Genomic DNA, 25,425 nt, shown 5'->3' on the forward strand with positions numbered 1-25,425 from the left:
CACAGAATATTGGGTAGAGTGCTCTGAGCTATAGGACAGGTCCCTGTTGGCCAGTCATTCTGTATACATCCATGTGCATATGCCTGTTTCAAACCCCCAGTCCACCACCTCCACCTGTCCCCTTTAATAACTATAAGTTTTTCAAAATCTGTCTGTTTCTGTTCTGCAAATAAGTTCATTTGTATCCTTTTTAAAAAGAGTCCACATATAAGTGATATCATATGATATTTGTCCTTCACTGTCTGATTAATTTCACTTAGGATAATCTCTAGGTCCATCCATGTGGTGCAGCAATTATTTTCAAATGTTTTAAATCAAAGCCTGTGAACTAGGATGCTTTGAGGATTCTCAGGAGGATGGCCTGTGGGTGCGCCACGCTGCTCAGGGTTGGAGAGCTGAAGCCTCTCCCACCTAGTCTAGAGTCCTCCAGCCTTGGGAAGAGGAAGCCTACTTCTGCCCTTGGCTCTCCGAGGGTCACCGACTGCTCCACTCCTGGGCTGATAGATGCTTTTGCAGCTCCAAGTCAAATGAACAGGAGAAAATTAATTTTTAAACCAAGAATATCAACAACCAGTTATGTTGCTTCCTAGTCCACATTGCCACCATAAATGAAAAAAAAAAAAGTAGTACATACACACACACACACACACACACACACACACGCACACAACCCCCACCCCACTTGGGGAAAATGCAAACTCCAGCCAGCCTGGGTTGATGTGCAAAAGGCAGCAGTTTTCCTTTTCTAGACTGAGGTGTGGGTTTCCCCTGGGGCGTCCCTGGCGGTTCCAGGCCGAGGCGCAGCGCTCCTTGCGCGGGGTCTGGACAGCGGCTGCTGGGACTTCTCTGCTCCCCTGTTCTGTCCCCTAGGCTGTCACCCGCCCATGTGCGTCCGAGAGAAGGAGTTGAGTGAGAGTGCGGGTGAAGGCTGTCCGTAGGCGGGGGATAGGGCTCAGTGGTACCCAGGTGATCGCCGGACGCTGGGGCATGCAGGTCGTGTTGTTCACGCTCTGGGCGCTGGTGGTGGCGGAGTGAGGAATGTTTGTGCCAGACACCCAGGTTGTGAGAGTTTGACGGGGAAAAGCCCTGTGCGCTGTGTGCGTTTGGGCTCTTTGTGTGAGCTCCCGGCTGGACTTCGCGTGGGCCGTGTGTACGCGGGGAATGTGCGGAGGTGGTGATTCCCAGTTTCCTCCATTCTCTCCCTCCAGTCTGGTCTCCGGCTTTCTCCCACTTTCGCTGGGCAGCCAGTGCGTGGGTCGGGGTGCAGGGGACCGCCCTGCAAGTTCTTTTCATTCTAAAGGCAAGTTCGGGGTCTATCACGCTTGATGGAGGGAAGGCCGAATTAGCAGAAGCCAAATCAAACAGGGAAGAGAGCTTTACACTGTATACACCACTTCTATTTTGGGCGGTTAATTCCAGGAATGCCCCTCCCGCGTTCTCTTCTGCGCCCCCTCCTCCACTCCCGGAAGCTTAAACTTGCAGGAGTAACGCCTGGGCTTTGAGAAGCCCAAAGGCGCAGGGTTGGCTCCAAGAGCAACAGAAGGTTGTAATCAGAACCTTTCCTGAAGTCCTTTTCTGATGCCACAGTATAAGAAACCCGCGCTTCCTCTCGTGCGCCTAGCAGCTCTAGGTGCCAGGCTCCCCGCTGGGGGCCAAGGGGTGGAGCAGAGCGGGGAAGGGGCGGCAAAACCTGGAGACGGTGCAGGCAGGACATCCGCCGCACCTTTAACCTACAGCTCCCAGCAGTTGGGGTGGGGGAAAACTTTTTCCCCCTCTGTCGGCTTGACCGTGGGGCAGGGGTGGTTAAGCGCTAAGCTTTCTGTCTGAAGCCTCTATTTGGAACCGGGTTTGTTCCAGCCCTAGGGAGAAATTTCTAGGGTGGCCGGAACTTGTTTTTGAGAGGCTTCAAGTTCTGAGGATCCCTAGGTTTCCTACCCTTCCTTGCTCTCTTCCCTCGGCTCAAATGAAGCCTCCCAGTTCCTTCCCGAAGCCCCAAGGGGAGAAACAGTAATGGGAAAGCCATCCCCTAGCTGAGTCCCGCGCAGGCGGCCGTCCGGGTTTCCAATCGCCGGAGACTGAAAAAGACAGAAGGCGCGCCGCGTGCGCAGACAGTTAGTTAATGGAAACCCTGTAAATCGGTTTTAAGTGCACCCAGGACGGAGGGGGAGGAAGGTGTAGGTGGTGATGATGGGGGATCGGGTTAGGATGGGGTGGGGTCGGTCACATTCTTGCAGTTTTGAAAATGAGAGTCGCCTACGTCCCTCCCATTGTCCTTAAATTACAAAAATAAATCTATTAAGGAAAATCCGCACAGATAGGGAAACCCGACCTCCCCAGCCCGCCCCAAGCGGAGGAGTGAGTGGCTTCCCTTGGCAGAGAACCCGTCTGCGGCTGTCCCCCTCCCCGCTTCCTCCTCCCCCTTTTCGGCCCCCTCCCCCCCTCCCTGGCGGGGCACAGCTACTACGGCGATCGCCACCTCACGCAGAAGGAATGTTCGAAGTATGCACACGTTCCCTAAAGTAGACCTCCTTCACCGCCGGAGGAGCATACATCACCCCGTGGCAGCCGTCCACCTTCTCAGGCGTTTCGTAACCGAGTAAACTGAGAGTTGGGAACAGCCCTCTATTAAGTAGCCCGCGTCGCGGAGCCTCTTCCCACTCGACGAAGGCGAGCCTTCCCAGACGCGTCCGCTCGCCGGCAGCTGCGGTCCGGGCCGTCTCCGCCTGTCCTGCCGCGCCTGCCGCTCGGACTGGGATCCTCATTCGCCTCCTCCTCCCCGGTGGCTCTGCCGCTGCCACCTCCCGGCAGCCGCCAGGTGCGCCTGGAGAGCAGCACCAATTGCTGGGCGGGCGGAGGTCACACCGAGCGCCAACTTCTACGACGCCGGGAAACCGCTGTAGCCGCTGCTGCCTCGGTCACCACCGCCTCAGGTCGGTCTGGCTTCTAGCCCCCTCACCCCAGCCCTTCCAAAGATAACTAGGGCGACTTGCTTCGAGCCTGGTCCTTGCTCTGCTCTAATCCATGAAGGATCCCGAGCGGGGGCCTTTGGGACTTTTGAGAGTGAAGATGTGCCGGATATACTGAGATTTTGCGATTCATTTATATCTTTTAGGTAGGAAGAATACAGGTTTTCTTAAGAGCGCAGGGTGGCTGTGCGTGCATAAATGTTCCATGTTCCAGTGTAGAGGGATTTCGGCTAGAGATGCTTCATTGAACTTGATAAAGTTTGCGCGGGGTTGTGTGACCGGCTTCCCTCATGGCCTCGAGATTGCCGTGGTCCAGCCTGCGCGCAGGGAAGGTATTTCAGTGACACAGGGTTCGGAATTCTTTGGAGAGCAGGCTGAGTGCTCCGCCGCTCCTCAAGGCTGCGCGGATGTATGTGGCATCTCGAGACAGATTCCTGGGCGAGGGTCCTGGCTTCTTCCTCTGCTTTTCAAAGCATCAGAGATGTTGGGTGAGTTCAGATCTCGAGGACTCGGCTTTGTCCAGCTTTACCCAGCTTCTGGAGACAGCTTCCCCTCCCGATCTATTCGGGAGTGCATTGGTGGAGGCCCTACTCAGGGTCCTGGAACCTCCATCCCATATCCTAGAGAGTGTAGGGATGGGAAAGTGTGGGCTCTGGGCTTATTTACCGAGCGGGCACCCGTAGCCAGGGAGCAGAAGAGGCATGCCGGCAGAGGCCGGAATCAGACACCCGCAGAGGCGGCAGGTGACCTTTTTGGGATTATCCGGGACCCCCCTTCCGCCACATCAACCTGGACTCTGTGGCCTTCTAAAGACCTACAGCGCTGGGGAGGACAAGAAAGGAAATGAGGGCTAAAGTCGCCCTGGGGTAACTGTTGTCGAGGTCGCTGTGGGTAGCGCAGGAGATCTGGAAGGACCCCTGCGGGGTGGGGGTGGGGATGTAATTTCCTTTAACTCTACGCGGGAGTGAAAGGACTCGGCCTCATCCAGCGGGGTGGGGGAGGGGAAGAGTCGGCCGAAGGCGATCAGTTCCTTAAGCCTACCCCCGCTCCCCCGCAACAGACTCATTTTCATTCATGAGGGTGAACTGAGGGAATCCTCGCTGCTATGTAGGGACGGCAGCTTTAAACTTCACGTCTGAGAATGCGCAATGAAGTGTTGCTAAACATTCAGACAAATGTTTTGGCTAAACGGAGAGAAAGCTTCCCCCCGCTTGCCTCGTTTTAAAAGCTTATGGACTGAATGCCTGGCTGGCTGGCTGAACTAATTGCGTTCAGAACCCGGTAGAGAAACGATTCATTGTGCCGCTGCGTCAGGAAGCCGATAGGTGGCGCTCTAGACCCAGACACTAGCCCTTCCACGACTCCGGTTTTTGTAGAGAATACAGCGGTTAAAAAAAAAAATCTGCACACAGCTTTTCGGTGGGTCGACTGTCAGCCTTTAACTTTTCATGAGCACGACTGCCAACTAAGTTGGAAATGATTATCGCAAAGTTAAGGCCAGACGACGGGAACAATGGGCCAGTCTCACCTCTTGCTTTTCACTGATGTAGAAAAGGAAGGGTTAGAATGTCAAACAGTTGCTAATTAGGAAGAAAGAAATTGCTAGAGCCCTTGGATCCCCAGAGCAGCGACAAAATTTTAATCTTGGCTTCATAAAAAGGAGCTCCGGGCAATTTGGCACGGCTGTTCATCGGACATTTAAAATGCAATTTACACTCAGGCCCAGGAAAGCTGCCCTGATATGCTGTGCCAATAATTTGGAAAACCATGGTTGGAGCTTGTCAGTTTCTTTTCTCAAAGAGGGCTCGACCTTTGGCTCATTTTTGTATTCCTAAGCATGACTTCGTTTTTCACAGGACCAGTTTGTTGCCATCTGATAATTTCTATACCTCAGAGTCAACTCTTTTTTTTTTTTTTTTTTTGACTCTGGCAGCTTCCTACTTATAAGTTCATTGCTAGTAGCTTTTGTCTCTGAATTGGACCTTAGAATATTTTAGAAGATTCCCTACTACGGACACGGCACTGATTAGGCACCTACTGTGTTCTGGGAGCCACAAAAGATGAATAAGACTTTTTGTCTTTAAGGAATTAATAACCTAGTTACAGAATCAATAAAAATGAGAGTAGAATATATTCTCCTCTGGAGCATATAAACCTGTAACCTTCTGGAAAAAAATGAACAGTTAAAAGAAAAATTACTGAGAATTTAAAAAAAAAAGTGTTGGGAAAACAAAATATTTTGTCTCTTCTCTTGCTTGTCCCTTTTTATTATGTATTATGTTTTTTCCTCATCTTGAATAAAAGATTTATCAGATGTGAAGGCTATACAGCTAGTAGGAGAGTAAAATTTTGCTTGGGCCCTGCATATTTCTGTATACTTCGTTTTAGACCTTCAAGAACTGCATATTTGTAGGCAGAACAAAATGAGGAAAAAAGAGAGTAAGAGAGGTTTATTATACTTTTCCAAATTACCCGGAGACCACGAAAGTACAGTTACCTAAAGAGTTCAGCAGCTAGGAAAAATCGGCTGGCCAAATAAAAACCCCAGCTGGAAGAGACATTGAGTTGAGCCCGGAATAAAATGACCTCTGAATTAGCCATCTCCGGGCAGGATGAAGTCACCTGGGGGCTGGTGAGGCCTTCAGCTGGGATGCTAAGCAGGACCAGCCTCCAGGAAAACAGGTCTCTCTTTAAACTTGAACTCCCCCTCTTAGTGCCCTAACTAAATTTCTGTAGATGAACTTGACTTCCACTGCTCCACAATAGGCCTATTATATGCTGGGCTGGCCCCTTTGGTTATTAAGGCAGATCTAGTCGGGTCCTCCAGTTCTAACCTGGTCCCAGGCCTGCCCAGACCCGGTTCTGATGCGGTCACTGCTTCCTCCTGCAGTTCCCTTCATGTGGTTGTGAGCCCCGAGGCCGAGCATGCGGACCAGGCTTCCCCCAGCGCTCGCCGCCCTGGGCGCGGCCCTGCTCCTGTCTTCCATTGAGGCAGAAGGTAAGAGACTTCTCTCTCCTCCTTGCCCAGGAGAGAATTCTAGAAAGACGGGGGAAAAAAAAAAAAACCCAAAACCCAAATCAGACCTTACTCGCCTCTGTTGCTTGCTCTGTTTCCCTTGCACTTCGTATTTCCTCCCGGGGTTTCTCCCTTCCGGAGAAACACCCCCTTCTCCTGAGGTTTGTTCATTTCCTAGCTCTCAGGTCCCGCTCTTTCGTATTCTGCTTAATCCACTCCGTACAGTGCTGTGTGTTGTTACGCTTGTCTCTGCGGTGTGCTGTCCACACTGCCACCGACGCCGCCGGCTTCCGAGAGGACCAGCCGTCCAGGAGGGGGCGACGGCTGCACCAGCTCTGCCAAGCGACCCCTGGAGTGGTACCCATGAGCCCCGGAGCGCAGGCGCACTCGCTCCTGCGCGTGGCGGGGGAGCACCTGGCTCTGGGCTGCGACCTCCGGGACAGCACGAAATAAAAGACTCCAACAGCGCGGGTTCTGCGCGTCTGTGTGTTTTGTTGGAAGTTCAATCCGCCAGGCAGACGGTGCGGGCAGACTAGGTAGCAGCCAAGCCTCCCCGGGGATGGGCGGCAAGCGGAGATCCGAGACCCGGGGTGTCCCTTAAGGCTTGGGGTCGCTGCTGGCTCTATCTGGTTCGCTGGGCCAAGTCCAGGCCCAACCCCACGCAGACAGGTTGGCTCTGGGCCAGGGTTCTCAACCTAGGAAGCTAGCGAGCCTGGCAAGCCTCCTCTGGCCCTTCTCTCAGCAGCAGACCTGAGTATAGAGTTGGTCCGGGGCTCAGAGATGGGTCAAGGCCTGCAAAACGGCTCCGTATGCTCCACCCCCCAGAAAACGAAGGACTTTGGCTAGGTTTTAGCCTTATTTTATTCTCTCTGTTGTATGCATTTGATACCGTCATTCCTCAATATTTGCTAACCCAGCCCTTTCTATATATTAACCCAAAAGGGGCTTCTGTGTTCCCTCCCTATCACTGGAGTCCTGACAAACTAGATTTATTGTTCTGCAAGGTAAATGGGGTAAGACCATAAAAGACATCTTAAAAAAAATTTTTTTTTCAATAAAGAAATATGCCTGATGGAGTTAAGGGAGAAAAGCAGTACTTCTGCATGGGGGTGAGATAGGGAGTGTGTGCTTTTTTAGAGGTTGTGGGAAAATAGAGTTGTTTCATGACAACACGGAGCTTTTCAAAAACTTTCCATTGCATTTGATTCTCTAGTTCAAGACTGCAGGTACAAACAATTATGACTAGGGAAGGGAGCGACACTTCAAGATGTACAGCATGTTTACTTTTCTAACATGTTTGCTGACTCTTAGCTGATGAGTATTTTGTGACTGTAGAGGCTTTTAAGAGTGGCCTTTGTGAAGTAATACTCAGATGAGATTGCCTTTAATGTTCTTTTCTATGGCGTTGTTAGGAAGGAATTTCATTTGAGGAACTTCTGGAAGCCCCACTGAAGATATTTTTAGATAATTCACTAAAGTGGCCTATTTATTGCTCATTAAGAAAATAGTTATTTGAAAATCAGAAAGAGTTGAGAGTTCTTAGGACAAGAATTAGACTGGAAATGATGTAAGTGGAAAAAAAATCAGTTCTGAATTGGATAATGGCTGGATAGCAAAGTGCAGCTAAAAAGAATACTATCTACATTACTGATTATTTCCATATTTCTCATAATTTGTCTTTTAAATTTGTATTTATTTCCACATGGTACAGCTCTTTTTATGCTCTCTTAAGCTGTTTCTTTTCTTATCTCTCATCCCCTTAGGTCAGCATTTAATAAAGCTATTTCAATAAGATTTATTACTTTGGAGGCAGGCCTTATTCCCCAGTTAGGTGCTGTCAAATAGAAATATATTTTGAGCCACAAATGAAAGCCACATATGTAACTAAAAATTTTCTGGTTGTCACATTAAAAAAGGAAGCAGGAGAAATTAATCTTTACAACATATTTCACTTAACCTAATATAATCCACAATATTACCATTTCAACATGTAATCAATATACAAATTATTAATGAGATCTTTTGCATTTTTTTACTTGGTCTTTGAAACTGGGTATGTATTTTATGCCTGCAGCACATTTCATCTTCACCGGCTTCATTTCAAGTGCTCAATAACCATGTGTGGCTCATGGCTCTGGGACAGCTTGGGTTTTAATTACCAACAAAGTGGCCCCAGGAGCCTGTGAAGAGCTAAAGTAATTCATGGCCGAGGCCTTTCTGGGGACAGTGGGCTGTAAACAGAATTTCTTTAAAGTGTTTGTGTTGGGGAATTTCAGAAATTCAGCCTGTAGCCTTGTTTCTTGCTATGTTATGCTGATCCTAGTTCCAAAGTGGCCCTAGCTACTTTTCTTTCCCTTTTGTGACTAATACTTGTACTCTTGTATTCATACTATTTTCCATCCAATTTCTACTTAATTTTTTATATGTTGAAAGTGCAGTACCTTTAATTCAAAGGTTTTGGCATTCACTTTTTGCATTTCTCCTTTTTCATAAGGGTACCACCTTTGGAGTGGGTTAATGCTAGGGCTCTTCTCTGTGGCATTGTCAGTTCGGTCCCTGGCCTAGCGCAGTGGGTTAAGGATCAGGCATTGCCACAGCTGTGGCACAGGTCACAGATTTGGCTTGGATTTGATCCCTGGCCTGGGAACTTACATAGGCCATGGGTGTGGCCTAAAAAGGAAAAAAAAATAAGGGTACAGCCTTTGTCATGTTGCTTCCATCTGTCTACTTATACAAGGAACTTTACTTTTCATGATTCAGCCTTTTATCCCATAGAAATAAGGGTGAAATGATTTTTTTTTCATTGTTAGCATTTGCAATTTTTAGCCACAGCTTAAACTTTATTAACTTTAAAACTTGGCCAGTGCTCTGTAACCTCTAGGATGTGTGAATTATTTTTTGTTCCTGTATCGTGTAGTATGTCAATTGCAGTTTAGAGAATTCACCACTTTGCATTGAAGGTTAATGGCCAGTATCCCTGAGAATTAGACATCTCTCTAATTAACCTAGAATTTGAGATGAGCTTGTATTTTCTGAAAAACAGAGTTGCAATTTTGCTAAGTCTGATTTGTACTTTATAATATATAATGAACAATTGGATATTTTCAGCCATTGGTGAGTCAAGGTCATAAGCTTTAATTATCCTATGTCTAGGTTAAGAGGCTAACCCATGTGTACTTATATAATCCTATGTCTAATTTATAACAGGAATATTAAACTAGAGGAGAACTTAGAGATCATTTGTTCTAATTCTTTCATTTTCTATATGAGAAATTGAGGCCCAGAGAGGCTGAGTAACTCAGTCAACTAAAGTAGTTACTGAGGGACAAGGCACAGACAAGACCCAGGTCTTCTGGTTTCATGTGAGTTTGCCTACACCATGCTGCTTTCCTGCTTGAAAATGGGCCAACCCAGTCAGTCTAATGGAAGAATGCATTTTGTAATCTCTACAGAATCATTTATTACTTCTCTGAAAGAGTAACTTTTGAGCAGCTTATTTCTGATATCTCATAAACACAAATGAAATGCATATACCATGGCAAAGATCATTAACTTTATACTAGCTTTGGATGGAAAATATACATTAATGCTTATTGAATATAGTAAACTCACACTTTGTGCTCTTGTTAAGGCCTCTACCATTATGGTGTTACCCTTCTCAGTGTTATCACAAAGATTAGACTAAAAGTCATACTAGTTCATCGAGGTGATATTTTAGTAGTATGTTCTCAGTTTTCCTTTAATACATGTCATAAACATACACGTACCAAATCTTATTAGACTAATCTCCTCCCATCCATCCATCCATCATTCATCTCTGTACAGTTGGTAAACTCTTGGACATATCTTCCTTTTCGGTGTCATACTGAAAAACACTGTCTTTAAAAAATTATGTATCGAAATAGACATTTTGGTTTTAAAATTGACTGAAGAAGTCTGTAAAGTTCATGTACCAAATTCTGTGTCTGAATTGGAGATATCTGAATAGCACATATTTATTGCTGACCTGACAACAATACAGATTTTTTATGGAGTAGAGAAATATTTAGGTACATATAGGTAGGCAAATACATATCAATATTGGTTTCTAAAGTCAATCTCTCACTCAAATATTCTGTATTTTTGACATTTAAACCAGTGTGGTAGAAAACTGTATGCCCTGGGGTCAGATTTTGGGATCAAAGTTTTGCTGCTTATAAAATGTGTTAACCCTTCTTAATTCCACCAGCCCATCTGTTAAACAGGCATAATAAAGCCACTATGCTGGGTGGTTATGAGAAGAGAAAGAGACAATATATAGAATGACTAGCTCTCCACCTGTCACAGAATAGGCACTCACAAATATGAGATATTATCATTTCTAAAAAAGTCCTCAATCTTGCCAATTTATGTAACAAAGCTATCATCAGAATGCAGCTATCATAGCCCTGCTTTTTGATAACAAAAAGCATTATTCATAAAAATGACCTTAAACTGCTAGAGTTATAAACACTTAAAATTTTAGTTTCTTCAATATCAGTATTCAGTTTTATGATATATATCAGAGTTCTATCTTATTTATTTTGTAACTTTACTTCTATTTATCTTGATTCAAATTCTAATACTACACAACTATAGCTCTTTGGAGTTATGATCCCTGTGTGGATAATTCATATTAGAAATATTTTGGAGTTCCCTTCGTGGCTCAGTGGAAATGAATCTGTATCCACAAGGATGCAGGTTTGATCCTTGGCCTTGCTCAGTGGGTTAAGGATCCAGAGTTGCTGTAAGCTGTGGTGTAGTAACTCATGCAGCTTGGACCTGGCATTGCTGTGGCTCTGGTATAGGCTGGCAGCTGTAGCTCCGATTCAACCCCTAGCCTGGGAACTTCCATATGCCATGGGTGCAGCCCTAAAAGAAAAGACCAAAAAAAAACAAAAAAAAAAAACAAAAGGAAATATTCTGGCATCTGTGTAGATGCTGCTTGTAACAATGCAAGGGAAGTTGTGAAATATTTTTATGTAAAAGAAAAGATATTTAAAATGAATGAAAACACATTTTGAATTGATTCAAGTTAAGAGGGGTCCACACTGGCACCCGATTTACTATCTTTTTTCATGAAACAAAGTATGTAGATAGAGTGTAAAACCTAAGAGGTTTACAGGTGGCAAGAAGAAAAGTGGAGAGGGCTCTCTGTTGTACACATGCTGTTCAACCCTTCCTTCCTACTTTTTTTTTCTGTATTTTGTCTTTTTAGGGCCGCACCCTCGGCATATGGAAGTTCCCAGGCTAGGGGTCTAATTGGAGCTACAGTTGCTGGCCTGCACTGTAGCCATAGCAATGCAGGATCTGAGCTACATCTGCGACCTACACTGCAGCTCACAGCAACACTGTATCCTTAACCAGATCCCGTTAAGTGAGGCCAGGGATCGAACCCACATCCTCATGGATACTAGTCGGGTTTGTTAACCTCTGAGCCACAAAGGGAACTCCAATCCTTTCCTCCTTTTGATCCCTCCGTACCACATGTGAATTTCTATGAACACCTTAAAATCCTCTGAAATGTTAAAGACTTTTCCCAACAGTCAATTTTTCAGTTTTTCTGGAATCCTGGTCATTTGGAAATCAACAAGTTGGGCTGCTGCTGCCCTTCAGCAGTTTTAACGTAGTGTCTGCCGCTTCAGGTCAATTTCCTTGCAAGGTTGGTGGTACTGTTTTTCCATGTACTGATTTTTCAAAAGCATGCTCAGGCCAGTTGCGTCTGCCTTTGCATTAAATTTGTCCTGAGCCATTGCTACTGGAACAATATTTTATAATGATATTCTTAATACCTATTGTCCTGTTAACGTCTGTTGCATGCTTGTTGTACTAAGTGATGACTACAGCTAAAGCTCACGGTATGGTTACAGACAGCGGAATGTTGAATAATTAAACTATGCATGTAGATTAATAGTCTAATCTCACTGCCTGTGTATGGATAGTAAGAAAATAACATTCATTCCATTACTAGTGTATCCAATAAAAATAAAAGGCCATCTCTTACAGTTGGAAGCAGCAGTTTATGAAAGCAAATGTTTGCTTCATTTGTATTATTTCCATTAGAATGTGCTATTAATATTATGTAAATCCCTAACCTCAGTTAAATTCTATGACTTGTGTCTCAAAGCTACCCCTATATTTCAGTTGTCCTCTAGGGAAACCTAGAAGATTGTAATCTCTCAAAACGGATGCAAAAATTCTGACTCACAAGGAATCCTTTGAATCTCAGACACTTTAAGAAGAGTGTGGCAGAAAAGTCATCTTATTGTTTTGACCTGCTTCATGAGTGATAGTTTTTAATGCATTGACCATGCACTGACAGTGAGTCAGTACAATGCTGCATGATGAGGCATGAACATTGCAGAGGGAATATCATTATAAAATATTTCTGGACCGTCTTTGTGTAATGACTATTGTACATGGAGGCTTTTGTTCATTGTGGGAAACTAAAAACAAGTCAACATTTCATTGACATGTGCATGTTGCTGTAAGTTTGGTATGTAAACTATTTCTTTCTGTACTTTTCAATTATTCCTGTCATTGACTTCTCCAAGATTTTTGCGCAGTCATGTCTTCAGATTGCTGATCCTTTCACTGTTTCTTTAAGTTCTGTAAATAAATGTCCATAAATATACATCGATGTTGTCTATTCATTATTAACCATTGTTTTGTAAAGGACCATACTGGCATTTTAAAATAAAATGCCACTTCTAGTATGGAGTATACCTGCTGCAAAGGAAAATAACAGTGTTGGTTTACACCTGGCAAACATACAGCAAATTGGTGTAAACAGGCAGAGTATTACTTATATAAACATCTGAATACCTCTTTTTAATATACTTAGAAATTATTGATATCACTTATTACTATTTATTACTATTTTTGAATAGGACTATGAATATACATTTAAATGTATATTTCCTTGTGAGACATAACAGTGCTAAATTTCTCAGATCCCTCCTTTTTATTAAAATACATTTTTCGGAGTTCCCATAATGGCTCAGTGGTTAACGAACCCGACTAGTATCCATGAGGATGTGGGTTCTATCCCTGGTCTCGCTCAGTGGGTTAAGGATACGGCGTTGCTGTGGCTGTGGTGTAGGCCAGTGGTTACAGCTCCAATTCGACTCCTAGCCTGGGAACCTCCATATGCCATGGGTATGGCCCTAAAAAGAAAAAAAAGTAAATAAAAATAAAATACATTTTTCATCTCTGCCATAGATTGAGAATTATCAAACAAAAATGAATAACAAGGCAATGATGCAGAGAATGAACCAAAATATCATTCTTTTCCACATTAAGGAAAAAAAAGTATTATGTCAGTGTTCTAACTTAACTTCTGTGGTTGTAAGCAGGTTGTGATTTGGCATGCTTATTCAAAATGCACTCAGCATGTATTGAAATTTCCTTAATTGTTATGTGAATTGTTTGCATATGTGGTTATTATATGTGATTTCATTGTACCTGTATGTACTTGTATCCAAACATGTTTCTATTATGCTTGATTTTGCTGGCCATTCTTGGATGACCGAGCAACTCAAGAATCAAAAGTGTTTTGTTCTGTCTTCTTTAATATGTATACTCTCTGATGTTGTGTCATATCTTGTCAGCTTTTAATTTAATTCTTGTCCAACAAGATATCTTTTATATTTGTTGGAAACAAATTTATGCAAAGACAATTTTAGTAAGCTTTGCTCAACACAATTCTTTATTAATTCTATTGACTCTTTTGTGACATTGGAAAAGTAACTGATAGCAACTCTCTCTTTTGCAGTTGACCCACCTTCAGACTTGAATTTTAAAATTATAGATGAAAATACTGTTCATATGTCATGGGCAAGACCGGCTGATCCAATTGTGGGTTACAGAATAACAGTGGACCCTACAACGGGTAAGCTTTGAGATGTTGGGGTTTTAGGACGGAGACATCAAAGGTGATCTTTCCTCCTCCTTCCATTTCATTATGAGGAAGCTGAGATTTAGAAAACCTGAGGGATTTAGCTAACATCATGAGATATTTGGTGGAGTCACTTCTCCAGAGCTCCAGACTAGTTCCCACTGTTGTATTTTTATAGCATTGGCTTTATTAACTTGTTTGCTATGGTAAACTGTTATTAAAATAGATCTCTATCAGAATATTGCTGGTAATCTTTGAGTTTATAAAATAGAAAGATCACTTCTTGACTTTCTTCTTGAATCACTTCATCCATCCAACGTTTCAAGTGACAAGTGATGAAGTGAGTTGTTATGCCTTGCCCAGTGTCCTTCCTACTTCAGTGCTCAGGAAACATTGCTCTGGGATAACGGTGGGCTGCCATGAGAAGAATTTACTGTGGCTAGGTGGATTCTGTAGATCCTAAGGCTAAGAGTCTTTAAAAAAAAAAAACTTGTTTTGGTTGTTCTCAAGAGTCTAATTTAGTAATCATGATTTTGCCCAAGGGTAGAGAACCAGTCTCTGTTGATTAACATTTATTTCTAACACTGAATAGGAAACTAACCATTTCCATCAATACTGGCCAAGTGGTAGGAAGAAGTCTTGAATGGCTGACAGAAGAGATGGGTGATGGCAACACGACTTATCATCAGAGCTGAGTTTACACACTATGGACTTTAAAAATACCAATGATTTAAGGAGTTTCCTTGTGGCACAGTAGGTTAAGGATCTGGTGTTGTCACTGTAGTGGCTTGTGTCACTGTGGTGCTACAGGTTTTATCCCTGGCCTGGGAATGTCCACATTCTGTGGGCATGGCAAACAAACAAACAAACCAAACAAAAACCTAATGATTTTAAATGCTGATATATTAGGAGACTAGGAAACTATTTTCTTTTTTTCAGTGTGACCTGAGAACTTAAACAGGAATCAAGAATTTACGTTTTCTTCTTTGAATGTTTTCTTCCCAAATATATTTTCAGTGAACTGCTTAATTCATTCTAAAGCAGAAGAGCAATTGAAAAAGAGTTCACTCAGTTTGCAGATGTTGGAAATTACTGACTCCTGTACTCTAAAATTTGACACTGGGACCACCCAACCTGACAGAACCCTGGTGTCTTGTTTTCCCCATGGGGGCCCTGGTTGGTTCTGCAATCCTCCACACGTAAACCAGGAGCATTTGTCAGGGTCTGTTCCACTTGTTACCTTTTTGTGACTGCTTATGTTTTGATGAAAAGTTAATATATTTAAGAATTTTACAGGTCACTTAATCCCTAAAACAACTGTTTTCTGATTAAATTGAGAATTAACATAATCTATCAGGAAGGACATAGTTATCCACATATAAGCAAGCGCTCCCTACATTGTAACTTGAAATATTTGATACCTAGTCAACTCAGGGGACCATGGTAACCCATGAGGATGGTCCCCGTTGGAGTATCCAGGATGCACTTCATCTGTCAAAGTGGATGCTGTTTCCCAGTGGATGTTCATTCTAGCCCATGGGGTTTGTGGTCTTTGAGTTGATTTTTCAGCTCTTCTTTTTCTTCTCCAATTCATGATTTAATTAATGATGGCCATTCTAACTGGTATGAGGTGGTACCTCATAGTAGTTTTGATTTGCATTTCTCTAATAATCAGTGATGTTGAGCACTTTTTCATGTGCTTGTTTGCCATCTGTACATCTTCTTTGGAGAAATGTCTATTCAGGTTTTTGGTCAATTTTTTCCATTGGGTTGTTGGAATTTGGGGTTAATAGATGCAAACTATTGCCTTTGGAATGGATAAGCAATGAGATCTTGCTTTATAGCACTGGGAACTTTATCTAGTCACTTATGATGGAGCATGGTAGTGTGAGAAAAAGAATGTATATATGTGTGTGTGACTGGGTCACCTTGCTGTACAGTAGAAAATTGATAGAACACTGTAAACCAGCTACGGTGTAAAAAATAAGAATCATTAAAAAAAATTAAGTTACCTTCTTCTAGCCTTGGAGTCTTTAAGTTGATTTTCAGCCTTCTTTTTCTCCTCCAATGAAGGATTTAAAATTAAATTATCTTCTGCTTTCTATCTCATCTATAAGACATTTTATTATCTGCCATTAATATTCAAAAACAGAGATTTTTTTTTTTTTTGGTTTGGTATTCTGGCATATCTTTATTTTTTTAATTTTTTGATTTTTTTTGGTCTTTTTGTCTTTTTAGGGCCATACCCGTGGCATATGGAAGTTCCCAGGCTAGAAGCTAAATCAGAACTACAGCTGCTGGCGTACACTACAGCCACAGCAATGCCAGATCTGAGCCGAATCTGTGATTTACACCACAGCTCATGGCAACGCCGGATCCTTAACTCACTGAGCAAGGCTAGGGATTGAACCCAAAACCTCATGGTTCCTAGTTGGATTCGTTTTCACTGTGCCACTACGGGAACTCCTATATTCTGGCATACCTGTAAAGTAAAGGACTTCTTGAGTCATCAGACACATTGAATATGATTGTAACAAGTAAAGGCAATGCCTGTCCACCTGTTGCCTTTCCAGAATTCAAAGCTTTGGTTTTGGAAGACAGGAAAAAATAATGTTTTGGCATTCTGAAAAAACTTTATATTTTTAATTTTCAGATTTTGGGAATTATATTATAGTGTGTTATATGTTAAAAAATTTTATTTTTGCATTGATATTTTCCTTTCTCTACTTCCAGATGGGCCTACTAAAGAATTTACCCTTGCAGCTAGTACCACTGAAACCTTATTATCAGAGCTTATACCTGAAGTTGAATATGTGGTGACAATCACTTCATATGATGAAGTGGAAGAAAGTGTACCAGTTATAGGCCAGCTAACAAGTAAGCACACATATAAAGTATTTTTATACCTTATATTTGTGGAAGATTTTTCTAACTTTCAAATTTAACTTATTATGGAGCATTAATCCATATCAGTATTAACTATTCTTGCTATAATCCTAGTGGATGTGAATAATTCACTCCTGATTTATAATTCTGGTCTCTGGAAGCAGTAGGAATGTTATGAATGAAAACTATTAAAAAATTAGACTTTGCCAGGCAAGAATATTCATGTCTTTTTTGAAATATATCTAAAATCTCACTAAAAATAATTTATTTGCAAGGGAATGTTTCTTTGGCTATATTCTCTGACTGGCTGGCCCTGGATCACCCACATGAGAGTCAATGGTGAAAGACAACATATTGATTTTATTCTTAGGAGGTATTTGTATGGGTTTATTTCTTTTGTAATAATCAAGCTTTGACTTAGTTCAAACAGGTGACTCAAAGAAGAAGCCAGGAGAGAAGAAACCTGGAAAAACAGAGATTCAAAGTAAGCATTTCCCTTAAAGTTTTTGCTTGACTGAAGAAGTTATACATGTAATGTAAAAGAAATATTTCAATTAGACCTGTAGTTTGATCTCATTCCTATATTAATTCCTACCAGATCCTTAATGCACTGAGTGGGGCCAGGGATTGAACCTGCATCCCCATGGATACTGGTTGGGTTCGTAATCCGCTGAACCACAATGGAAACGCCTGTTTACTCTGTACTAAATATTCGTTTTTACTGGAGTGTTTTAAATTGGTGCATGTCCAAGTATCTCTGCAGGATTTGGGCACTAGGAGAAAAACAAACTCATCATTGGACTTAAGTCATTTCTCAAAGACAAACTGTAGAAATAGATGATAGCTTAGGGATCCACAAAGCTGAACCACGAGGGAGATGCCCTCATAGTGTTTGAAGCAATTCCGTTGCATGGAAATATATTTCTAGGTCCATGTATAAGTTATGCTCATTTCTAGGGCATTTACATCGGCTTAATTGATGCAGTTCTAACCATTTCCAGAGTCTCTGTGAGATGTCTCTGATAAGCTGATGCATTGGTAATCAAATGAGAGCAATTTTATTCTCCAGTTGTGTGGTTTCTGGCCCCTCTCTGTCTTATACTACTTTGAACTACTAGGATGGAGCTAGAGGGGTCTCTTGGACTTCTAATTTCTCCACCTTGTAAATTGGATTTATGACCCAGGATAATAGCAAAAGATTGTGAACACAGAGTTCCCTTTATCTGGAATTTTGCTCTCTAGATCAGTGTTTATCATTCTTTCTGATGTCTGTTAATCTGAAATGAAGTTTGTAGTATGCCATTACAATGCAAATATTTTCTCTGAATCATCAATATTTATTCTAAATTAAAGCATTATTCCAAATTCTGACTTTCGATAGACTTAAATTGGCCCATTAAACAGTATGCAAAAACTATTTAGCCCTGCGGCTTGTATTGGCTTGCAAATTTTTCCAGGATCCTTTCCTCCTTTTCCTAGCCAAATACTTCTCTTATTATCTACCAACTGACCACAGGGACAAAAATGTCTTCAGAAAATTCACTCAGCTTTGCCTGACCAATAAGGATTTTCATAAAAACCAACTGTTTCCCCCTTCCCATCTGACTACAGAGAGAAGGAAAAACATATTTGGTTACAAAAGCCAATTATTGTATTTTTAGTAATTTAAGGGTATCAACTATATGTTTACTTTTGATTTAAAATGTTTCCACTCTTTTTATCTAGCAAAAGTAGGTTTTAGTGATCAAATTTAAATACATTGATAATTAGGACAAAAAGATATTGTGGCTATTTTGCATTATACTCAAGGCTTGTTGTACTTCTGTTAGATTCTATTAACCCTCTAGAGTAACCAAATGCAAACTCTAGACAATTATCTTGTAGAATGCAGGAGACTGTTAAAAAATGTGGCTCAGAGGTTAATGAATACGACTAGGATCCATGAAAATTCAGGTTCGATCCCTGGCCTTGCTCAGTGGGTTAATGATCTGGTGTTGCTGTGAGCCATGGTATAGGTCGCAGACACGGCTTGGATCCAGTGTTGCTGAGGCTGTAGTGTAGGCTGGCAGCTACAGCTCTGATTGGACTTATAGCTTGATATGTCGTGGGTGTATCCCTTAAAAAAAAAAAAAAAGATTTGCTCTATTCTTCAGTCCTACTGCATGTGCTTAAATGGTATGGCAGTTGTTTTCTATTTATTGATTCCAGACTACCAAGAATGAAAATCCCTTATTTACATTTCTTTTGTATGTCTCTTAGATATTTTATATACTTTTTACTTGGAGAAAAGAATAAGGGTATAGTTATAAAAATAGATAAGTCAATAGCAAAAATATTTGGGTCACATTCTCTTGGAGAATAGGCCATATATCTGACTATCTCGTCTTGCATCATGTCTTCTTTAGCAATTTAAAGACGTATAGTTGCAGAAATGCATCTTCATGAAGGTACTAAAAATGCTTCTGTGTATGCTAATAACATCTTATATCCCTTTATGCATGTCAGTTGTGGGTGAAGAACAATGATTTGGGGAGCCAATATTTTTGCAATGTTAGTGTATATGCCTTAATGCCAGATAGATTTAATAGTGTGTCATTTAGGAGTTCTTATTGTGGTACAGCAGAAATGAATCTGACTAGTATCCATGAGGACTTGGGTTTGATCCCTGGCCTTGCTCAGTGGGTTGAGGATCTGGCATTGCTGTGAGCTGTGGTGTAGGTTGCAGACTTGGCTCAGATCCCGAGTTACTGTGGCTGTAGTGTAGGCTGGCAGCTGCAGCTCTGATTTGACCCCTAGCCTGGGAAGTTCCATTTGCTGCAGGTATGGCCCTAAAAACAAAAACAAAAACAAAAACAAAAAAAAAAAAGGAAAAAAATTCAGTGTCTTTTAAATAACATATCACATGTATTTCAGAATGCTCTGTCAGCGCCTGGACTGATTTAGTGTTTCTTGTGGATGGCTCATGGAGTGTGGGAAGAAATAATTTCAAGTACATTTTAGACTTCATTGCTGCTCTTGTGTCTGCCTTTGACATTGGGGAGGAGAAGACTAGGGTTGGAGTGGTTCAGTACAGCTCTGATACTAGGACGGAGTTTAACCTAAATCAGTTCTACCAGAGGGATGAGCTGCTTGCTGCGATTAAAAAAATCCCCTACAAAGGTGGCAACACAATGACAGGTATGTTTTTTTTTTTTTTTTTTTTTTTTTACAAATTTTGCTATTGTTTAAAATAAATGAAATGTCTCTTGGGGGAAAGAAATGAAGCATCGCACCATGATCAGATGTTGAATCACTTTGCTATCAATCACAGAGGTCTTGATTTTAGTAAAATTGTGTTGTGCGGAGTAACGGGGTATGCATCTCTTTCCTTTCAGGGGATGCCATTGATTTCTTAATTAAAAATACTTTCACGGAATCTGCTGGAGCAAGAGTCGGCTTTCCCAAAGTAGCGATTATTATTACAGATGGCAAATCCCAGGACGAAGTGGAAATTCCAGCAAGAGAGCTTCGAAACATTGGGGTTGAAGTTTTCTCTTTGGGTAGGTCAAGTTTGGTTAATTATTTTCACTTCAGAACTACTTTCATACTTATTTCCCAGAAAGATGAAGGGTTGATTCCTCAAGGAAGGAGAGCAGTGGTTTACTGTATTTTCTAGTGTAGTGTTAGTCCAGATCATTTTTGAGTAAAAATTCTACATATTTCTCTCATGTAACTCCTTTAGCATTGAGTAAGGAGGTGTTCACAGTTTTTGCTGAACCTCTGCTTTGCAAAGAATGCTGGGCCACTGGTTCTAATAAAGATCCTGCTTGTATTGTCATTAAGTGTTTTTTATGTGTTTCCTCTATTATGTAACACTTGAAGAATTCAGAGGCTTTCAGCTCCTTCAGGACTCTGGAAGAAGAAAGTATTATCTTTACAGATGGCATGGTTGGGACCCACTCTGTTTTACCAACCAGTTGTTTGCCTCTTTGGCTGGCCATGTTATATGAAATTATGAAATGCTTTTGTCATTTCAACTTTTCCACATTCATTAGGAAGCAAAGCAATTCTGCTTTATGACTGAGGCAGGATTTGAAAATGTCTTCCCTTTTGAAAGGCAAGAAAGCAAGGAACTTTCCCAATTTTAGCCAATTTCCCTTTTTCTCTCCCTCTCTCGATTTCTCTTTCTTTCTTTCTTTCTTTCTCTTTCTTTCTTTCTTTCTTTCTTTCTTTCTTTCTTTCTTTCTTTCTTTCTTTCTTTCTTTCTTTCTTTCTTTCTTTCTTCCTTCCTTCCTTCCTTCCTTCCTTCCTCTCTCTCTCTCCCTCCTTCCTTCCTCTCCCTCCCTCCCTTCCTTTCTCCCTCCCTCCCTCCCTCTCTCCCTCCCTCCCTCTCTCTCTTTCTTTCTTTTTGCTTTTTAGGACCGCACCTGCAAGATATGGAAGTTCCCAGGCTACAGGTTGAATCAGAGCTGCATCTGCTGGCCTATACCACAGCCACAGCAACTTGGGATCCGAGGCCCACCTTGGATCTATACCACAGCTTACAGCAATGCAGGATCCCCTACCCACTGAGCGAGGCCAGGGATTGAACCTGCATCCTTGGGGGTACTAGTTGGATATGCTTCTGCTACACCGCAATGGGAATTCCCACCCATTTCCCTTTTTTTTTTTTTTTAAATTAGAGTATAGTTTTTTTTTTTTTTTAAATTAGAGTATAGTTGATTTACAATGTTGTGCTCCCCCTTTTTAAAAGGCATTAAAGCTGCAGATGCAAAAGAACTCAAACAAATCGCCTCCACACCATCACTCAATCATGTTTTTAATGTGGCCAACTTTGATGCAATTGTGGATATTCAGAATGAGATCATCTCCCAGGTGTGCTCAGGTGTGGATGAACAGCTTGGTGAATTGGTCAGTGGAGAAGAAGGTGAGTGACTTCTTGAGTGTTCCCATGTGTTTTCCTTTTCCTCTGCTTGAGAATATTTGTGATGTTACTGGCAGGTGCCTTAAGAGTAGACACATTTGCAGAAGCATATTCTTCCCTTGTAGACGCCATATATGTTGTTTTTCAGTAACTCAACTTGTTGATTTCATTTGTATTGTTTTTTCTTTCCAGTGGAACATTAAATAAAATATTTATTATCATTGGAAAGATCTTACAAATCTTTTTTTTTTTGGGGGGGGGGGAGTTTGACTTGCTCTTTTTCTCTAAGACCGTGTTGGTATGTTGAGTGTCTGTCTATATATGCTATTAAGGTTCTTGCTTTAATTATCTTTACATTCTGATTTAGACATTGGCAGGCTGGGGAGAGCTTTGGTTTATAACATTCTGCAACTTAAACTAATCACAGCACTGTGTCTGTTAAATGTCGAAGAAATAGAGTTTTCCATTATCATACTTTGCATGTTTTCAAAGCTCTTAGGAATATTTCAAAGATCAGTCAGTTTGATCCTCCTACATTTGGAAAATGTTACCATTTTATCAGTCATGGCTTTTAAATACATGGGAGCAAAAAAAGACATTTCCTAAGCATCCTTTGGGGCATTAAAAAGTCACAGTTTCCATGATTGTTCTTCTCCTAGCCTGAGAATTGACAAGTCATTAAAGATAAGTTCTAAATAGTTACATCTTCAGTCATATAAACTCTTTAATCTCCAAAGCCTAAGTATTTTGGCAGTGTCCACTGGCCCTGTGTTTCAGAACTCCTTCTTATTACTTCGTTGGGCTCAGAATCTTCTTTGTTTTCTTGCCTAATGTCTGATTTTTTGCTCTGTCTTATTACAAAATCCACCCCGCTCCACTCTCTCCTGGTGAACCTCTCTTTACTAAGGCTTTTAAAATATTCAAATTCTTCTTCACTAGGGTAGCTGTGCAAGGTTAAACTAAACTTTGGTTCAGCCACTGTGTGAACTCTCCCTGGAGGGGTCGCAAAGCACTGAGCTTTGGGGCTTCTCCCTCTGGCTGGCCTTTGTTGACTTCTGCCCCCTGCACTGACGCCACTCACTCCAAAGCTTTGCCCAAACTTCCAGCTGACATGGACCATTGCTTTCCTCTCACTGCTTCTCACTTCTTTAGATACCATTGTTATGGACTTTATCTGATGGCCTTTTTGAGAAGATGATGAATAACCCTGTGCACATTTTATCATTCACTCTTGTTGGTTGACTTATGATAACAGAACTCTGTCTTCTGGGAAACTGATCCCATTGACAAATCTAAACTTTTGAAGATTTGGTCTGAGAGATCTTAAAACAATTTGTTACCTGACAAGTACATGACTATGTTCTACATTGAGTAAGGATAGAACTTTTTTAGATGATCAATATTTGCTTGATAGGCATGTTGTAAACCATTGTTTCACCTCTGTTTGGTGGCATGGTGAACACAGCTGAACTTTTCTTACCTTGAAATAAGTGGAAATAAAATTGCTTAAAATGATAAGAACTTGTCATTTAAGGTCTGCTTTTTTTTTTGGCTGTACCTGCAACATGCAGATGTGCCTGGGCAAGGGATTGAACCCAAGCCACAGCAGTGACAGCACCACGTTTTTAACTGCCAGGCTACTATGGAACTCCAAGAACTGCTGAATTCTTTATCTTTCTTGGCATATTATAAAGTGCTTTTAAATATTACATTATTATGCTTACATTATTATTCAAGGAGAAAAACTTTTAAAAATGTTGTCATAGATTTAGCAAACTTTCATCATATACCTCCTTTGTTACCTGAGAATAATGAGTGAAATACCAAAACCAAAATGGAAAATCTTGGCCCCAGAGATGACTTAGGCATCAGATGTCCTATTATTAATTTCTTCAAGGACTCTTTTCCTAAACTTCTCATCATCTTAATTAAAATTCGGGCACTGAGTTTTTCAGTCAGACAGATTCAGGAGGAAGTGGGGAACTCTCCTTGATGCATTCATGATTAATTCAAATAAGGAGAATGGGAGGTGCAGACATAGAGACCTCATTAATAGGGTTGGGTCTCACTGTTTTTAATCACTCTTCTGCATGTTACTTTGTAGTTATTGAACCGCCTTCAAATCTGATTGCCACGGAAGTCTCGTCAAAGTACATTAAGCTAAGTTGGACTCCATCTCCAAGCCCGGTCACCGGATATAAAGTCCTCCTAACCCCCATGACCACAGGAAGCAGACAGCACGCTCTGAGTGTGGGGCCTCAAACGACTATGCTTAGTGTCCGTGACCTCTCGGCGGACACAGAATACCAGATCAGTGTTTCTGCCATGAAGGGATTGACAGCCAGTGAACCCATTTCTATCATGGAGAAGACTCAGCCTATGAAGGTTCAAGTGGGTAAGTTAATAGGTGTGTCACTGGGTTTGGAAGATGTGAAGGTCCATTTGGTAGTATGCCTTACTGTTTCAAATTTAGGGTTTTTTTTTTCATCTTATTTTTCACCCCAGTTTTATTGAGATCTAACTGACATACAGCACTATGTAAATTTAAGGTGTACAGCACAGTAACTTGACCTACCATGAGGTGATTATCACCTTAGGTTTAGTTAACATCCATCATCTCCTACAGATTTTTTTGAAATTTTTTTACTTTTTTGTAAGTTTCTTTTTTAAAATTATACTTGATTTGCAGTGTTCTGTCAATTTCTGCTGTACAGCAAAGTGACCCAGTCATATATATATATATATCTTTTCTCACATTATCCTCCATCATGTTCCATCACAAGTGACTAGATATAGTTCCCTGTGCCATACAGCAAGATCTCATTGCTTATCCACTCCAGATGCAATAGTTTGCATCTACTAACCTCAAACTCCCAGTTCATCACACTCCCTCCCCCTCCTTCTTGGCAACCACAAGTTTGTTCTCCATGTCCATAAGTTTGTTTCTTTTCTGTAGATAGGTTCTTGTGTGTGGTATATTATATTCCAGATATAAGTGATATCATATGGTATTTGTCTTTCTCTTTCTGACTTACTTCACTTAGTATGAGAGTCTCTAGTTCCATCCATGTTGCTGCAGTGACATGTAAGTCAGTGAAACTAGAACACACCCTCACACTATACACAAAAATAAACTCAAAATGGCTTAAAGACCTGAACATAAGACAATACACTGTAAAACTCCTAGAAGAGAACATAGGCAAAACATTCTCTGACATCAACTGTACGAATGTTTTCTTAGGTCAGTCTCCCAAGACAATAGAAATAAAAATGAAAATAAACCAATGGGACCTAATTGAACTTAAAAGCTTTTGTACAACAAAGGAACCATTAAAAAAACAAAAAGAAAACCTACAGAGTGGGAGAAAGTAGTTTCAAATGATGCAACTGACAAGGGCTTAATCTTCAAAATATACAAACAACTCATATAATTCAATAGCAAAAAAACCCAACCCAATTGAAAAATGGGTAGAAGACCTGAATAGACATTTCTTCAAAGAAGACATACAGATGGCCAACAGGCACATGAAAAAATGCTCAAGATCACTAATTATTAGAAAAATGCAAATCAAAACTGCAATGAGGTAAAACTTCACACTGGTCAGAATGGCCATCATTAGCAAGTCTGCAAAAAACAAATGCTGAAGAGGGTGTGGAGAAAAGGGAACCCTCCTACACTGTTGGTGGGAATGTAAACTGGTATAGCCACAATGGAAAATAGTATGGAGGTATCTCAGAA

At 41.4% G+C, this 25,425-nt stretch overlaps 1 protein-coding gene across 9 annotated transcripts in view; it reads left to right on the forward strand.

The window, feature by feature from the left end:
- The first annotated feature begins 2,653 nt into the window (after window positions 1–2,653).
- COL12A1 (collagen type XII alpha 1 chain) overlaps window positions 2,654–25,425 on the forward strand; it is a 130,576-nt gene continuing 107,804 nt past the window's right edge. For 3 of the 9 annotated variants that reach the window (XR_014808068.1, XM_013992820.3, XM_013992819.3), the window contains exons 1-9: window positions 2,654–2,930; window positions 5,857–5,964; window positions 13,775–13,891; window positions 16,631–16,774; window positions 17,205–17,267; window positions 19,697–19,960; window positions 20,158–20,322; window positions 21,516–21,689; window positions 23,791–24,081. Coding sequence is in view for 7 of the 9 variants with exons in the window: in XM_013992820.3 (XP_013848274.2) it covers window positions 5,892–5,964; window positions 13,775–13,891; window positions 16,631–16,774; window positions 17,205–17,267; window positions 19,697–19,960; window positions 20,158–20,322; window positions 21,516–21,689; window positions 23,791–24,081 (1,291 nt within the window). In the remaining 2 variants the exon portion in view is untranslated. Of the gene's footprint in view, window positions 3,455–5,856; window positions 5,965–13,774; window positions 13,892–16,630; window positions 16,775–17,204; window positions 17,268–19,696; window positions 19,961–20,157; window positions 20,323–21,515; window positions 21,690–23,790; window positions 24,082–25,425 lie in introns of all 9 variants that reach the window. The other 6 variants (XR_014808062.1, XM_021092374.2, XM_021092369.2 and 3 more) reach the window with 3 other exon arrangements.

The sequence above is a fragment of the Sus scrofa genome, chromosome 1, assembly GCF_054392235.1.
Source record: "Sus scrofa isolate SSC_HxYL_T2T_F1_AM1 chromosome 1, Sscrofa_HxYL_maternal_Yorkshire_Landrace_v2.0, whole genome shotgun sequence".
Taxonomy (NCBI): domain Eukaryota; kingdom Metazoa; phylum Chordata; class Mammalia; order Artiodactyla; family Suidae; genus Sus; species Sus scrofa.